The sequence below is a fragment of the Phasianus colchicus genome, chromosome 13 (assembly GCF_987193195.1).
Source record: "Phasianus colchicus chromosome 13, bPhaCol1.hap1.1, whole genome shotgun sequence".
NCBI classification, from domain to species: domain Eukaryota; kingdom Metazoa; phylum Chordata; class Aves; order Galliformes; family Phasianidae; genus Phasianus; species Phasianus colchicus.
The window spans coordinates 16,905,830-16,924,330 of record NC_143448.1 but is presented as its reverse complement, the minus strand read 5'-3'; the positions used below and the strand labels follow the sequence as shown (position 1 = coordinate 16,924,330).

At 37.4% G+C, this 18,501-nt stretch overlaps 1 protein-coding gene across 5 annotated transcripts in view; it reads left to right on the top strand.

The window, feature by feature from the left end:
* Positions 1–18,501, top strand: part of MLYCD (malonyl-CoA decarboxylase) — a 34,433-nt gene that overhangs the window by 1,329 nt on the left and 14,603 nt on the right. For all 5 annotated transcript variants that reach the window (XM_090149423.1, XM_031615572.2, XM_090149422.1 and 2 more), the window contains exons 2-4: positions 6,003–6,115; positions 7,782–7,938; positions 8,440–8,589. In XM_090149423.1, the coding sequence (XP_090005549.1) occupies positions 6,003–6,115; positions 7,782–7,938; positions 8,440–8,589 (420 nt within the window). The remainder of the gene's footprint in view (positions 1–6,002; positions 6,116–7,781; positions 7,939–8,439; positions 8,590–18,501) is intronic.

Here is an 18,501-nt window from a genome sequence, read left to right as displayed (position 1 = left end):
GAACTTTGAGGTCCTTTCCAGTCCAAGTCATTTTGTGTTTCCAAAACCTTTCATTGTTTAGATCCAAATTAAGTTTGATTAAAAACAGGATGACTCAATGTCAGTGCTGAGTTCCTAAATTTGCTAGAAAAACTATATTTTATACATATATATAAAAAACATGGTCCTTGCGTATGGCCAGTATAGTGACAGTTGGTAACTCTGCCTCTAGCTGGATCATCTCAAGTAACAACAGACCAAATCTGCAAAATCAACACAATGGAATTCTGTAAAAGATACACTCATCAAATAATACAGTATGATATCAAACATAACCCATTTGAAAGTAGGAAAATGTGGAACAAAAGCTTCAATAAAAAGGCTGTCATAAATATTCTGTTATGTTTTCTGAAAACGTTTTTTTGAAACGTTGGGTTTCATGGTGTGGCTGTGCTCAGTTCTGTGTATCTTGTGGTCTTCTTTGCAGTTTTTCATCGCTTCTATTGTCCACATCTAAAACGAGAGCTGACAGTAAACAGCACATAGCCAGGGAAGCTTGGGGCAACCCTGGTTTGCCTTGGCTTTCTGTATTTGTGTGTGACTGTTTTGCCCATGAGAATTTAGTCTGGATGCTGTTTCATTTCAATTTGGAGTTTCATATAGGTCATTCTAATCTGTTTTCTACAGTAACGAGGCCTGCAACTATGTTATTTCCTTCTTCCTGGTGTATCTGGAGAAGGTTGTCTTGCATTTGAATCGAGTGTCATGCTCAGCCTTTAAAATCTGTTTGCTTTGGTTTCACTGTTCCTTAATCATTAGCAAAATAGATGAAGTGCTGCATGCTGGTGCAGCATCATCTTCAGTTGAAGCCATACAGCCTTTTTTCTGAGAAGTCCTCCAAAAATGCATGCAGGACATATTGTGAGTGAAAGTGTTTGTTTGTAGCTTGTCCCAGAGGTGGATTTTCTCCTCCATTACATATGACTCAGCTGTAACTTTCACAGGCCTTGTGGAGGATCTTATGATGACCATTTCTAAAAACCAATACTGACTCAGAAAGTGTTTGAAAAGTTAGGATGTAGTTGGGCACAATTAGTTTTTATGATGTTTGATTTTCTTCTCTTTTTCATGTTCTTCTCTTGTGCCCTTCCTTTCACCAAAGGATACGTGTGTTTTATGGTGATTTTAGAAATGAGTTACAAGCTCCTGATGAGCTCCCTTGTAGTACACAGAGTGAAATTTGCTGAAATCCTGTTGGTTTTTTTGAGTTCAGCTCTCCTTATTACAGTGCAGAACACTCTCAGCTGCATTACTTCTTTTCCCACCTCAGCTCCTCTTTCCTGTGAGTTGTCATATTTTGCTAATTTCCCCAGTTCCAACACTTAAAATACAGCTGCTAGTGAAGAATTCATAATGTTATTCCAGGTAGCAAATAATTGACCTACTGCATTTCAGATATTCATCTTTCCGTATGATTTAGGAAAAAGAAAGTTGAAAGTTCAAGTTGCTGGCAAAAAAAAAAAATGAAAGAATTTTTGTCAAATTGATTTATAAGGAAACCTGGTTCCACAATTAAGCAATAGTTGAGACATACCTACAGACTTGTTGCTCTTGTATTGGTCTGCTGGAAATGAAAGAAGCTTTTTAATTGAGTGTTCTTTCCTCTTACAGCAACCTGTACGAGGACCTGAAGTTGGCTGTTTCTGTGAAATAACTGCAGCCTCATTGACAAGGGCTCCCAGTGGATTAGGACATCTGTTTACTTGTATGAAACAGTTGCCCTCCTGGCACTCCAAATATTGAAACAGTTTCCCTTGAAGATCTAAGAAGCCCTTATCTAGAGAAACAACTGGAAGTTAAAAGTTTTCCTAGGGAAGAAAGAAGCGTTTGGTGTTTACCTGTCTAAAGGTTTCTGTAGCTGCCTCTAGTTACTGTGGATTTGATTTAAGTTCTACCATACATAAAAGCAAAACTACTAAAAGAATTTTATAATTGCTGTTTGTGTCTGCACCGAAAAGATGTGGAAATAAAATGAAATAGATGGTTATGATGGAGGAGGATTTTAGAATGCTGCCTACTGGCTTTTGGGTTCTTAGAGAGCCTTTAGATTTTACTTTGCAGTTTGAAAGTCCTATTAAAGCAAGGATTACCCACCACTGTGTGGTGTAAATATAAATATCTGTCTTTCCCAAAATGGATCAGCACACAAACAGCTTGGACTGTTAGGTATTGGTTTATAAAGCATTAACATTTGGTGTTCCTTCAATATGTTATGGTAAATAGTGTGTAGAGGTGGTGAAGTTGTTTCCTCATTGAAGTAATTTCCTCATCAGCGGCAGTTTCTCTTAGTACAAGAAAATCAGGCTTTTCGTAAGGGTTTTCCCATCTGTTGCCCAACACAGACCTGATGTGAGGATCAGAAAGCCTCTATTTTTCTGTCTTTGAGCATAATCACAGTTTACTTTGGCTTCTATTGGCTGTGTACAATACAGCTGGTAATTTTTCACACTAACATGAGTATGTCTAGTTGCTCAAATCTAAGATTGTGCTGCTCATTAATAAAGGTGATTTCTTTTTTTATTCTTATTTTAAGAAGCTTTGGCTAAAATGTTATGCTTGGAAAGGTCTCTGAAATGAAAATATGAATTAATTTACCACTAAATATATGAAATAAGAGAACCTGACTTAAGAATGTTATTACTGGAATCAAACCTTTCCAAGGTTTAGAGAACATTATAGCATTCAGCACAGCTCAGTGTTTTGCTCACATGACTTGAATCAGTTTTACAGCATCTACAACTTTTGTTTTTCTCCACAAAGAAACGATGTTAACATGCACAGTTCTTTGAGTTGCGTGCCATTCTGTTACTTTCTGAGGCATTATTATTTACAACCAACAGATGATGTGTGTTGAGTGACAGTTCCCCATAAATATACCTGTCTACCAAAGCCATTACCAAAACCACCATCAGCTTCACTTTCTTTTCTGTTAGAGTTCCATAGCTTTTATACCACTGTGTCTTGGACCTGAAGTAGCTCTGTAATACTGTTCTGCATTTTGGAAAGTAGCTTCCAGTCCAGTTAGACATCATTATGTCCCATCCCATAGAGCATGCTTGCTAAACTCGTGGCTGCTTCAAGAGGCAAAATGCAGGTGATTCCATGTTTTCGACTTATGACAGTTCCTATGTAGCACAGCTGCCTTTCTCCCACATCCGTGGGGAACTCAATGACAGCAGGGTCAGCATTTTCCCTCCTAGCTCCTACACTGCAGCTTGAAATGGCATTGGCTTTCCAAAAAGCAGATGGGTGGCAAGAGAGCTGTAGGATTCTGTTAGCATGACCCTAACTGACAGCTCTGGCTTAATTTACTGGCTTGTTTTGTGGCCTTACAAAAGAAAACAAAACAATTTTGAGATATATGTGGATGCCATTGCTACAATGAAGGATGTTTGACCAGAATGATATATGGTTATTTGTGATAAACTTCAGAGCTGGGCAGGAACAAGGATTCATGAGGGAATCCTTAGAACCAGAAGGAACAAGAGTCAGTATGCTTGTTGAGGACACTCACACCATCATGTGAAAAAACATACTGTAAAAACAGAAGAGAATTCAGCTTCTCCCATTACAACTGTTGCTGATGCAGAGTCCTTGTGGAGGTTGTGGGCTGGTACCTGCTCTGTTCCCTGCTCAGTTCCTGCATAGCTTCCTGAAAAAGCCCGTCTAGTAGCTGCTGCTACTCAGGCTGTTTGGGGCTCTGCTGCTTTCTCTTTAATTTGGTGGCCTAGAAGAATTGTCCAAACATTTCTGCTGGTATAGATTAGATGTGTCTGTTAGCAGAATGGGTTTTGTTTAGTGTGGTCCTCAGTTCTCTTAGGTCTTCAGAGGGATGTGCTGCAGACAGCCACGAATGTGTTATCTGTATGCTGGTGACTTGCATTATGCAGCTTCCATTGTCTTCCAGTTTGCTTAGCTTACAAATGAACACGAAGGTAAATTTTATGTACATTATTTCAGTTTCATATTTGCTTTTTACTACCATATACAGCCTTGTGGTACGAGTGCAGGTGGAAGAACAGTTTGACAAAAGACTTTCAGCTCATCTACCAAGTGTATTCTATAACATAAAGGCAGCTCTGCTGAGAAAGACCAATAAAGAAATAATTTACACAGATTTGGAGATGTGACCTTATGGAAGAGTTAATGGATATTCCCTGTGTTTGGAACAACACAATTGACATTTTCAGTATTTGCAGTACGCATCAATTTATGCTTCAATAAGCAAGCTCTTCTTTTCTTATATTTTTGAGGATGTTACTGAAAAATAACATAGAAAGGTAGCATTAAATTTTTTGTGCACAACAGAATTGTTCTGTGCAGATGAATGGTAGTTTTCTTCCAGGTGGTTCTCCTGCAGAGACAAAAATATTTGTCAAACTGAAGCCTCTGTGTAATTCACTAACACAAATTAGTAAATCTAAAATGAAATGGAATGAAGAAGAAAAACCAAAGCTCCTCCATAAGGAAAACTTGACTGCTTTCTATGTGGAGTAGAGCCAGGATTTGTTATGAATTTACTTTGCAAAATCCACAATTGTGGTCACTTTGCTTTAGGAGTTTTTGTGGGAAGAGTACATTTAATTCTAGCAGGAGGACTTGGGGTAAACTGAAATATCTAATCTCAATTGGCTGCAATTGAAATGGGTTTGAAAATGTTAGTTCTTCTAGTACCTCACTGAAATGCTGAAACCAGCTTTAGTTAACAGAAGCTGATGTTACTTTCTCTCTTTCAGTTTTGATAGTAGTTTTGCTTTTTAGGAAAGTAGTGAGACTGCAGCTAAGCTTTGGTAAAATGTTTTAAGTAGGAAGTGTTAATTTCTAGATAGGTTTCTACTTTTTGTCCTGTTGTTTTAGCAAGATGTTGCAAGATAAAATGCATTGGAGCATAATTTTGTGTCTATATGTTTTTAATCTACAGCAGTGGCTATTTGATAAAGGTCTAAATAGAAAGTAAGCAGCTTTTGGTTTTAAATGAATGGTTATGAAGGTAGTTTCAGGTAAGCCTACAGCTCTTTTCAGGCTGTTGGGAAGTTGATGCTGGCATCATGCTGTGTCCTATATGCAAAACAAATATAAGGAAGAAAAATAACTTTAGAATCTCTTTAAGGAATGTTCATGCTGTGCTGAGTTAAAGAAGACTTTGCAAACTCAAATAAAGAATTTCAGTTAGGAAAATCTTTAATAAAATAGGCAGCAGGAAATTAGTGTGGAATATGAAATTCATTATGATGATTAATGCTTCTGAAAGTATTTGCCATTACAGTTGGCTTTAATTTTGGTATCATACTGTTCCAAGTCTACTGCCATTTTTGAGCTTTGTAGTCTTATGCTGCTGCTTTTGTTTCTCTTGCTGAAAAACGTTCACATTTATACAGAAGTTAAAAGAGAGTTCTGTAAAGCCTATGGAGTTACTGCATCGTGTTCCAGGGTGTGCATTTCCCATTTCATTATATGGAGTGGGTGTGTGCCACTCCACTGCTATTGAATCTACTACAGTAATCTTCAAGGCATGAACGTCTTGAATGCTCAGGAAGGATTCAGAGGTAGAAAATCAGATTGAATTTCAAATCCTTATTTTCATTGTTTCCCATGATTTGTTTCTTGCTATTTAAATCAGTGTATCTGAGCATTTATGCAACTGCTGCTTTACTGTCAGGACTTCTCAAATGCTTCTACTTAATGTCTGCTTTCTCCCTAAGGTGTTTTGCATTAACATCAGTTTCCCTGTCTGTAGCTTAGTACTGACAGTAAATTCATTCTCCCTATAAACGTTTTCATTGTTTTAGTCCTGTGTGTGGAAAGCTGAGCTGCTAGGCCTTTATTCTTGAATACTTGCGTTGTTTTCCTTGAACTTCCCAGTGTTGTAGTTCTTAATGATTGGTTGTTTTTTTTTCTCTCATTTGTGTGTTCTTCCCTGGCTTATTTTTCCTTTTTTTTTTTTTTTTTTTGCCTGTTTGCAGGAGATGAGTGGTGTTCTAAAGAACATGCTCTCAGAGTGGTTTTCAACAGGATTCCTAAATTTGGAGCGGGTCACGTGGCAATCACCTTGTGAAGTACTCCAGAAAATCAGTGAGTAAGTGTTAAAACTTCCTAATTCTCATTGGTGTAATGGCAACGAAAGGTTTGTGACTGCACAGATCCACCATTCTCAGGATAAGCACTTTTCCAATCCTTAATCTCAAGCTAGGTGTAATTAAGGAACAGTTGCATTTAACTCAATTAAGAGTGTGCTTTAAAAATACACTGCAGTTTTTAAGGAAAGGGGATTGTTGCCCTACTATTTGCTCACACACTACATGGATAAACTACTGTCACTTCTAGCAAATGAGTTTCCATCCATCTTTCTCAATTACTCATTCCCCAGCACATTACTAGAGGTGCTGCTACTTTTCCTGCACATCCAGATTCTCACTACACTGCCTTCTTGCACTCCCTTTCTTCCCACAGGTGCTGCTGCCACTGCTACCTCCAGCACCACTGCCACCTTCTCCCCTCAGTCTGCCCCAGCAGTCATAGCAGTGTTGGAGGAGAATAAGTATTTAAGTCTGATGGAGTGCCAGTACTCAAGAACATGTTTTACTTCTCAGGTAGTGAGGCTCCCTTTCCTGGTTGGAACTGGTGAGGTGTGCAGAAATTGTGTAAACTCGATGTGCAGAGAGCACAGTGTTTTTTTTTTTTTTTTTTAATAAGCATTCCTTTAAATCTACAGCGTTTATTTTTTGACTTTCTGTCAAATACTCAAAATTATAGTGATGAAGTTGAAGGTTGTTGAATAAAAATTAAATTGTGTGGTGCTCCGTTATATGAAAAGCTTGAAAAATGAATCTCTAAAGATAAAGTTGTGAAAGTGACTTAAATGTGGATGAGGCAAAGAAAAGAGATCTTACACAGGCTGAACTTCAAAATAAAAAGAATTAGTAATATTTAATCTTTAGGGTGTTTTGGCAAACATTCCAGACTTTCAGATGTAATAGGGGAAGAATATTTTGAATGATTGCTTGAAGATGTGACTGCAGGAGTGCTAGCAGGAATTTAATTTCAATTATCATCATCAACAATACCTATGCTTATAGTAAAGCATTTGGCTAGGTTAGTGAAAGTTACTATAGTACAAGATGTCACATCCTTGTTTCTGCATAGTACACAACGTGGACCTGTGAAATAACAGTGTACAAAATATTCTAGACTATAATTTGAATACTTTAAAAACAAGTTACATTATTGCATGTGTGATGCATGTGTGGCAAATATGTTTTAGAATAGGTTGAAGTAGAAAAGCAGAAATGCTTTAAGGTGTACATCAGCCTAAACTTTTCATGATGTGTAGTAGACAATGTTATGATTAGAAATCCTTTTCTCACTTTCCTATGAAAATTTTGAGGTATCTTACATGTTATCTCTACTTTGTAGTTTGGGAAAATTAATTTCTTAGAGGCGTGTACAGACTCATTCAATGGCTTAGTCATCTGAGTTGGGTATCCTACAGTAAGCAGAAGGTGTAAGTGAGATCTCATTATGAGAATATCCCAAAGAAAACCCCAGGACTGCTATGCAGTAAGCCTTTACAATTGACTGTCACAATTTGGTGATGGATTTTACTTTTTCGAATCGCAGCCTGATTCTCCTTTTTTAATCTGGGAGTTTTGTTACTGATATCAGTGCCAAAAGTACTGAGTTTGTAGGACTGGCAACTGCATTCTTTAAATGAAACAACAAATGTTTCTTTTTTCTTCATTGAGTTCTGAAGCCGTGCATCCTGTTAGAAACTGGGTTGATATGAAGCGTCGAGTGGGGTCATATAGAAGATGCTACTTTTTTTCTCACTGTGCAATCCCAGGAGAACCGTTGATAGTCTTGCATGTTGCATTAACCAGTGATATCTCCAGCAGCATCCAGGTACAGTCACTGATATATTCAGTCCACAGCAAAGTGTTTAAATTGCAACATCTACCTTTTTAAATCTCTAATTTCTAACAGTCTGTGACTATTTGATTTTGTTTTATTTGTAAAGAGATGAGTTGGCTTTCCTCTTAAATATAGGGACTTTCTGAGTATCCTCCATGTTATGTCAACAAAAATTTGGAAGTTTCATTCAAATTCAAAAACAATAAGTAAAGATAAAACATAAATAAGAAAATACAGTAAGCAAAATTAAAACCTACAAGCAGTTATGATTGTTTCTGAAATTTTTAAACCCATTACAATTATTACCCACGCACTTCCTAATGAATAATCAGCCTTTGTCTTGATTGGATTTTTGTTGTTTTCCCACTGCTTTATTCATTATTCTCTGTGAGAAACATGTTAACACACTTGAAAGTTAAAAAGAAAGGCCCCTTCACATGTTATTAAAATAGTAATTACCACTAATACTGTGTTTTGTTCTTATTTTCCCAGGCCATAGTGAAAGAAGTGGAACCTTTAGAAACAGAAGATGCAGACAAAATTACAACAGCAATTTTCTACTCAATCAGTTTGACTCAGCAAGGACTGCAGGGGGTGGAACTTGGGACTTACCTTATCAAACGTGTGGTAAAGGAGCTGCAGGTAAGTTTACAGGGTGCACATAAGATACTGCTTGGCCAACGTGCTCCCTTTACACTGCTGTTTTAGCTTCCATTTTGTCTCATTTTTCATGGTGGGGAGCTGCTAGGTCTTCTGCTACGCTTTTAACTTCTTACCAGGGCAGCCTTTGAAAATCTGGAAAGAGTTGGGAGAACACTTTGTTATTGGTTAATGGCTGCCAAATGTAGATACTGTCACATAGTTGATGTGTGCTGGTTGAATTATTTGGTCTCCCAAACCACATGCATGGGTTGCTTAAGAATCTAAACAGTACTCTTTGTTGAACATAGGTATAATTTAGCTTTACTTTGACATGTAATGTATTATATGATTCACTGTTGTCCATCAGTTGAGTCAATGGAGTAATGCTCCCTTCCAGGCCCTATAAATATATGCACGTCTTTGCTCAGACATTTCTTACAGTATAGGAAGGAAAACGTGTTTAGCACTTGCAAGTACCAGAAATCAATTAATTTATGCAAATCAGTTCTAGGAATTTATATAATATCGTGGCATGCTGTAGGGTTATTGTTAACAGTTTTAGAACTACTAATTTCTATTAGAGCCTTCTTCCCAGCAACAGGAGAAATGAATGGGAGTTAACTTATACAGAGTGCTGTGGAAGAGAAAATCAGATTTCTGTGTTAAGTACATCATTTCATTTAAGAGTCTTTAATATTTAAATTACTAACAAAGTTACTACTTCAAAGTAATGATCAATGCATATGTTTTTATTAATTGTTCCAACATGTAGATTAGTAATAATGTTTGGAAAATTCTGTGACTTACAACTTCAGTCCTATTGTTAAAAATAACTCAAAATTGGATGCATCAAATTTCTGCTACTACAAAATGATTGACCAGTCAAGTACTGGATCAGAACTGGCTGCCCTGAAGATTTTGTTGTGTTGTTTTTTTTTTTTTTATTTTAATGGCTATTTTGGCTGAATTTTGTTGCTTTTTGCTTTCAAAACAGCTTTTAGATTAATTGTCTAACGTGCAGTTAGTCCAGGTATAATTAGGCTGTGCCATCTGCCTGATCTTGACTGAGGGGAAACTGGGATAAATTCATGCAGTTATCTGCTTTCAAATCTGAAATTATTTCTGGATAATTGAGTTGCTCTCATAAAATAACCCCATTGACAATGTATTTGTCCATCACTAAATTGCTTACAGCATTGGAAAAATTATGAGTGAGTTACAAAAGAAAATAGACACATCATACTTAGATAACATAGGTGCAAGTTCAGAAATTCAATGTGCCCAACAGAATAATTGCTTATTTATATTTAAGACAAAGCTTCTACATTTCAGCATTATGAAATGCAACCCTCTTTTACTGTTCATCACGTATATAATGAATAAAAAGCAGTTTGGCTGAGGTGACTTGAACATCTGAAACAGGCTATTGTCTTGTGATTCAGGAACAGCTATCATCTTGTTTGCTCTTATTTCTTATTCCTTTTTCTGGAACTTTATTTCATGCATGAATATAGTTTATCCTAGATATGAATACAGAAAGTAACCATTGGTCATGTGTTAGTGGAATTCTGAATCTCCTCATCTCTTCAGAACAAGGCCAGATACTCTTCTTATATACATCCTCCAGTCAATCTGAAATGATTAAGCTGACTGCAGGTGAGAATTTATGAAGTGGAGCAGAGTACACCATTTCAAGAAGTTAAATACATGATCTGATTTTGCAATCTGACTTGAGCTTTAATAATCTGTGAAAACCAGCTTTTATTTACAGGTCAGATTTTTCCCTTTAGATCAGACCTTTTAAAGTTAAATTTCTCTTTCCTAATTTTGTTTTACATCTGAAAATGTTAATTGCCTTGCAGACTTCACATCCAGACAGTAAGTCACCCCTGCCAGTATTTTCTCACCCAGAACACTTAATAGCCATCAATCTACTTAAAAAGCAGAGGCATACTGTAAGAATGAAGCTAATGCTCAAGAAGGAGTGTGTAGAAATATTTTCCTCCAGATTTCATGATTTTTTAAAAATCATCTACCATAGAATTTTCAGTCAGCACAGCAGTTGTCTATTTTTCAAAGTACATCTGAAAGACAAAGATGACTTTGTGACTTTTTGTTACCTTCTTGTTTATTATTGTATCCTTTTTATGCATGTTGTATACATTCACTTTGCACCTCCAGCCCTTCTCTTCTGAATCTTTTTAAGGCATACATCATCGAGCACTATTGTCTCCCATTATTTGATTGGGATTTCTAGGCTTTTGCTTATTACTTGAGTCAGATTTCATAAGCAAAAACCATTCCTTGTATAAGTGAAGAAAATAATAAAAAAAAAAAAGATGAGTTTCTTTTCATGAGACACTGAATTTGGAAAACCAAAATCAGAAACTTGTTTCTATTAGTGTGTACAGCGTGTGTGTAACTGAAAATGCAGAGAAATTATTTTTTTAAGTTTAAGAAATCTGCTACCTAAGATGAGTTAATATTTTAAGCCCTCTGGCAATAAGGTCCGTCTCTGTGTAGTATTAACTTACTCAGGCACATTTATTTTAAATAGCAACAAACAAAACAAGGTATTATTCTATATCAAGGTTTTGTTTAGTGGTGTGATTTGAATGGATGGTGCTCATCAGTCACTTTTGAACAGCTTCATACAGTCATCTTTCTAACATGCTCTTGGGAAATTGAGATAATTGATTTTTATTTCAATTTTTTTAATTGAACAGATCTGTGGTCTTGCCAGTCATACGTAATCCAAAGCCCACCTGGTTCCTGTAGCTGTTTTCATAATAGTACTGATGGGAACATAGTACAAGAAAAGATCATTTATTTACTCTTCAGCACATTTCTGATTCAAAATCAAAGCATGGCTTTGGTTTGCTTTATTGAGGTGGGGGGACAGGCAGCTTCACCTCACACCCACTGCAGATCTGTTTCTCTGCTGAATGGATATGAAGATGGAATATACAGAAAGCTGAAGTTGTAATGTATTTCTTTTTCCACAGATCTTTTCCTTTGATCATACTTTAATGACAATCTTGTAAAGCTCGGACAGCAAAATAAAGCCTTTCTCCTAGGTAGATAGCAAGTCATATCATTTTTGTGAGGTCTGGAGTGAAAAGATGAAATTTAATCCAAAACCACTTTAAGCACCACTTGCAAGCACACGAAGGCATGATTATTTTAGTGCTGTAACTTGTGAGGTAAAAACGGGCTTAATGCCCCAATCTGTTGGAAATAGTCATTTTATCAAACAGCCGTGTTAAGGCTGTTTTAAAATTGTAACAACCTCCATGTTTTCTCTCTACACCATTCTTTTTTTTTTTTTTTGATAATAGACTTTGTTGGGGTGCCATTGTAGGTCTGTGATGAGTTTGAGAAATGAAAGATAATCCAGGGCTGTTTCTCCACTATGAATGTGGTTCCATAATGTGTTTTTTTTTTCTTCTCATTTCTTTGGTGCTAGAATCTTTTTCTCCTCTTTCCACTTCTTGCTTTCTTCAGTACTGCTCTTGGCAGCCTGTTTGAATCCTTCGCCCAGCGTTCTGAAAGTCCTCATCAGTGCCTTAAACTGCACAAATATGTACTCTTTCTCTCTGGTCAGGTGTAAGTAAAGGACTTTGCAAGGTTGTACACATTCAGATGGGACAATTCTTTGGAGCAGCATTATAATCACTTGAAAGGGGACAAATGGTGTAACAGTACTGCTGAGTTGACTTGGTGACAGCAGCTGAAAACAATGTAGTCTCAGCAAAAGGATCTTGATAGTATCAGAAATTTCATCTCATTAAGCTGCCAGCTGCCTTTGGAAAAAAAAAAAAAAGAAAAAAAGAAAAAGAAAAACCAGAGCTGAGGTTTCCAATAGGAATATTTTTTTTTTTTTCCTATAACTTCTGCATTATTTTGCAGTAAACAACCCCCTATCCAAGGGGATTGCAATCCAAGGCACGGCTAAATGGCTGAGTGTTCCAAGACTGTCTTAAACTGATGATAAAATACATGGGAGAGCATTTGAAGGAGCTGAGGATTCTCTTGTTCGTTATACACATTTGAATGTTACTGCTCAATGCACTCTTATAACTTGCCATTGGTTTGAGTTAACTTTTGTTAACTCCCTTTTCACCTGCAGGATTGTGTTTGATTCATGTTTTCCCAAGGCACTACAAACAGAACTTTTTTTATCCTCCAGTGAAACTCGTTTATCTGACTTTGCTTTAGCTTAACCTGCTCTGACACTTCTGCTTGTATTGTCATTGCAACCTCAAAACTGAATTCTCAGCTGTCATTCTTCATAAGGAAATCTCCAAATTGGGCCTGTCATGAATGTGTATCATTAGATCAGAAAAAGACATGCACAAAGGAAGAAATATGCTAATAACCACCCCTCCCATACCCAACTGAAGCATTTATTTGGGAAGACTTTAAAAAAACTGTACGGAAATATGGAACTGGATGGTATCTACCCTATAAAGTTTTTCATATCAATTCAGTTATGACCAGGTTTTTGAAAAGAAAGTCTCATTAATGGGCAATTTAGATAGAAGTTAATGTTTAGAAATCTTGCTAATTCTTCTGAACTGGTCACACACATGCTACACGTGTAGGGTAGCATTTCTCACCTTCAAGGAGCATCAGCTATAGATTCCCTAATGAAAATACTTCTTGTGAGTGTGTTTTTATTAGGACCATTAGGAAAACTGCAGCAATTGAGGCTCTGATGAAGGTTACAACCCTCAGTGTTAAGCATAGTTAGTTTGAGTCTCTCTGTAGAAGTTAATGGCTACTACACTGATTTAAGCAGATGAAGAACATGTGAAGTTCAGTCACAGAAACGGGTCCTTGGTTTCATCTCTTTATATGCTCAGAGCTGGCAGTTTGAATCCTTAATCTCTGCCTAGTTATGATTTGGTATTTGCCACAGGGATTGTAATATAACTGTGTAAAGGGGATGGATAGAACAGGACAGAGTAGGACCTCAGGGAGGTAGATTGGGTGATGCACAAGGATAATTGTTGACAAATGTTTGCTACACAAATGACTAGGAAGTGTTTTGTAAACCAGCTTCTGTTGTTGCCTAAGTATGTCCTTTTTGGATTACTTTGGGGCAAGCAGCAAGCTGAGATCTTTAGTCCAGTGATATTACTGTGGTCACAGTTCTTCCTCTACAGATCTGAGAACAGGCTACCTATGCATTCAGGGTCATATTAATGTGTATAAAGCAGGGAATGAACAACTTAAATTTAAGCTTGCTCCTGGAAATGACCTGGATTCTGAAACATTTCCACAAACTATCTGAGAAAAAAGTGGGTGCTGGAAAACAAGCAGGCAGATGCCTTTCTAGCAAGCTGATAGGTGCTGGTGAATGTATGGAGAGAAATTTCTCATTAGACAGACATTTAATTCTGAATGTGTTTATAGCCTCTCTAAGTGGTCTGTAGCTCAGCTGAAGGCACATCATAGCAATTCAGGCTGCAGATGACAGACACAGATAACTGGTGAAGCCTTGGAGAAAACTGCTCACAATTTTACAGCCTGTAGCATTTGGGGGAGAAAACTGATGGCTACTGTGTGGCTTGATAGAGCACTTAACAATTGGTGACAGGTTTTAGCTTTCTGGTTGGGCTGTTGATAATTGCTACCTTAATTTGATCTAGGTGACCTGGGGAGATCATAATTTTCAAAACAGGCTTTACATTCATTGATGAAAAATGTGACCTTGGACTTCAGCTTTCAGAGTGCAAGACAGAGATATGCATAATATGAGAAACAACACAAGTAAAAGACAACCAAACCCAAAAATCTACCCCAAAACAAAATGAGCAGCTGCTTCTTAATGGCATGTGGGCTTCTGACAAGAAAATAAACATTGATGGATCTTCACCAATAGCCTTAGAAGCTAGCACATCAATTTAGTAACAACATAAATGTGCACGTTTCATTGCATCTATTTATTTTTCTACAAGAAGTGGCTGCTTCAGATAAGCTCCTAAACTCAAGCAATTATCAGATATGTAGCAGTTTGTACTCAGTTTCAAAATGGGGTCGCTTTCCTATGTCTTATCTATCCTAGGAAGTGTAAAAAAAACCCAACACATTATTTCTCATTTGGTATTTATTAATAGAATATAAATTACTAAATTTGTGATGAATATTTTGGGTTGTACTTGGTGAGCAAGTCACTTCTGGAAGTGAGTGATAAACAAAGAGCAGCCAGCATCACAAGACAGCAAAATGACCGTACTTAATTAGCAACTTTGCAATGGTTACTATTAATACACAGGAATGGGAAGGAATTGTTTGTTCTCTAGTCACTGTGAATGGTGTGTTTGTACCCCCCATCTCTGCGTTCTGAGAGATGAGAACAGCACTGTCACCTTATAGGAGAATGAGAATAGCTCAGCTTCTGTGTGAAAAGCTGTTAGCTGTGTTCAGCAGGAAAATAGTAATTTCAAATAGTGCACTTTTTCAGCAGATACAGTGCAGAAGACTTCTAGACTTCACTTTCTGGTCAGCACCTTTTTCTCTTGGACCAATCAGCTCTTCCTTGCACCTGAAAGAACAATTTCTGCTTCGTGAATTTCAACAGTACCTTCCCATCTTCCCCTGTCAGGTTTTAACCCAAAACATCTGTAAAGAATTCATGAAAGAGACCTAAGCAATGTGTTCTGAAAGGCACTTTGATAGGATGAGGTAGTATCATCAAGAAAAAAAATGGTAAACCTTTTAAGGAATAGAATCCCATCTTTGGGTCAAAAAGAAAGACATCCTGTATTCCCTGAATTCCTATCTAGAGGAAAATAGCCTCTAACAACTGTTTTGTTTTTCCTTTTCCTTTCCCTACCCCCTGCTGCACAAGAGTGACATCTGTACTCCCTCTGGCAGCACATCTCAGATATTCCATTGGTAGTTCATTAATTTGAACACTTCTACTACTTTATCCCCATCTCTTGTATTCTTAGTGCTGTGGAGTAAAGATGAACCTCAAATCCCAGCAGAGAATGAAAACATTGAAAAGGAAAAACCTCCATTTTGAAATCCAGTATTTATTGCAGGGAAACCTTGCTCCTGCTTAAAGATGCTGATGTAAGAAAGGTATCCCACTTCATGGGTTTTAGTTTTTTTGCTTCTGTGCCTTCAGATTCCTTTGCAGGTGCAGACAGTTGCTGAGTTGTCATCCATCATTACTGCATGGACAGGCAGGTGGGCACTGGGTCGCTGAATCTTCAGAAGGGCTATGTAACCCTCCCTTCTGGGCAGAAATCTGTCCAGCTGCAGTAAGTGTTGACGTGCAGAAGGTCTGGTTAGTTGCCAGCAGTGTCTCAGCAGCTAAGCTGTGGGCCAGGCACAGAAGAGCCACCCACGAATGGTCAGCTTTCAGCTGTGCGTGAATAAATGAAGTAACGAGTAATGCTGCTCATTAGCATCTTGACAAAACTGAATGCTATCAGCTCCCTTCTCCAGGGACAGATATCTTGATGTATTTTTCTAGTAGCACTTAAAAATGCAGTCCTGGGACATCTTTCTGTGTTTCCTCTGGAGCAGTGTTTTTGTGCTAGCAGCCTTGTCCTGAGAGTGGGAGCAAGTGTTAAACCAAGGGAAGTGCAGCTGATAAGGGAGCACCTGAACATAACTCCTTTACCATACTAATTAAGATCCTGCTGCTATAGAGAACAGTGGATCTTGGATGTGATTAGGCATACTCCTTAATTGAGATACACTGCATGGAGATGGATAAAAGGAGATTAAAAGAAGATTCATTTGATTCTATATTCGAATTTCTTTAAAGTTATTATGAACTGATTTGTGGATGAAAGAGTCTTTATATCCTTGGGGAAATATTTAGTTTGGGGCTGGGAAGGGAAGGTTTTTTAATGGGTATGGAACTGCTTTGTTCTGTTTTCTCTTTTTCCCTTTTCCTGCCCCCCAGTTTATTTTATTTTTTTTTTAAGATCAGTGTGATCACTGCTCCTTTTCTCAAAAGCAGAGAAAAATCTTTTTCAGAAAATGCAGGAGAAAATGCTGAAGGAATATTTTTTTAAATTAAAAATTATTTGCTATATCCATACCCTCCGCGGCTACCATCTGCAGTAAGAGCACAGCCCTAATAAACTGTTCTGTTTTACAAATGCTGTATTCTCTACACACTTATGCTTCAGAGTGACTCTCAAAAATAAAATATTATTATGTCCTTGAGTGGGAGACTTGAAAATGTTACAGGAGATCGATGCATCAATGGTATTGCACTGTCGGACCACAGCAGCTAGAGTAATTGAGACTATGACCTGGTCAGGAACTCACTGGCTTTCTTGGTTACAGAAATGGCTATTTTGTTCAATATGATACTGAAATGAGTGTTTTTATTAAATAATTTACTTTTCATCTCTTTGGAAGACTGAATAGAGAGAAAAGGGAAGCTTGTTTGTATCTTCTGTCTACCTATCTTGCTTCTGCCTGGTCCTGAAAGAATTGTGACTTGCATATCTGTGTACTATCTAATGGACTTTAATTGAACAGGTCTGGGTGTATCATGGTACCAGAATACACAGATTTGGATGTATCGTGGTACCTGCAGAAGAGCAGTGAGCTATTTGGGAAGCTCTGTGTGAGTAGGAAAAAGCTAAAATACAATAAACAACCATCAGGATATCAGTTCAGTTATTGAGGCTTTTAGTAATGTTGTGTGTCTCGGTGTTCTGATTTGTGATGGGGATATGCCACAGGTCTGCTTTCCCTGGCTTCTATATCCTCATGAAACAGGGCGTAGACAGCAGCGTGGTGTGGAGCTCAGCAGTACCTGAGGATGCAGCAGTGCAGGTGCAGTCTGAACATCCTAGCAGCACACATTCCATTAACATTTGCCTGTGTGAGATAGCGTCTCAGTGATGATGACTTTTTAATGGTTATCTGGGAAGTGCTTAAAGTAGAAGAAAATGCGTTTTGTAGTCATTTAAAGACAATTTGCTGTTGACATTCAGATGCTTCTGTAATGCTGATAAATGTCTATTCTTAGCACAGTTTCCTTTATGAACAGTAATTAAAACACAGTGATTGTATCAGTGCAGCACTGTCTTAATTCTGTTCCTTGTCCTTCTCCCTACTCCTTCAGTAGGGGTAACTTTTGATGTCAGTTTTGTTTGTTTCAAGTGAGAATAAGTTTAACAACCTTCTTTATTCTTTGTGTTGATGTGCCCCAAAACTAATGTACAGTTTTCACACTGTATGTTTTGCTTTACAAGATTATGTAATTAATCGTTCTGACTCATGGATTGATGGGAGTAGAGCAGAGGCTTTGTTGTGTTCAAATATTAACTTTGTGATTATTGTGTGGGTTTTTTTTGTTTGTTTGTTTTACTGTCTGTATATATTTCTTATCTTGCTATGTTATCCGTGCAGTTTATAGTTTCTGAATAGCATGGGAAGTACAAAACACCTCCTTCAGAACTTCAGGAACTACTTCTTTCCCCCAAAAACCAGGAAGTTGTACCTCTACTAATTTTCCTCTAGGCTGAAATTGTTAACTCTCCTTCATTAGTTATACATAAAAAATAAATTCCTTAAAAGGCTTTGAAAATATATGTTGATTGATTTATCTTTTTAAATCTTATTTCTCTAAATAACTTTATAATGGCACATGATTGCATTTATTTCAGCACATAGGGCTGGTAAGTACTATCTACATACTTTTAAGTAGGTTGTGTGTTTGTGGACTGTGATTCAGCTGCTGTTGTTGTTTTCTTAGTGCTCCAAGTGCCCTTCAGATGCTAAGCTGTCACTGCAGGGGGATTTCCCAGTCATTGATCCTGAAGGTGTTTAAGAAACATTTAGATGTGGTACTGAGGGACGTGGTTAAGTGGGAAATATTGGTGATAGGAGGATGGCTGGACCAGATGATCTTGGAGGTCTTTTCCAACC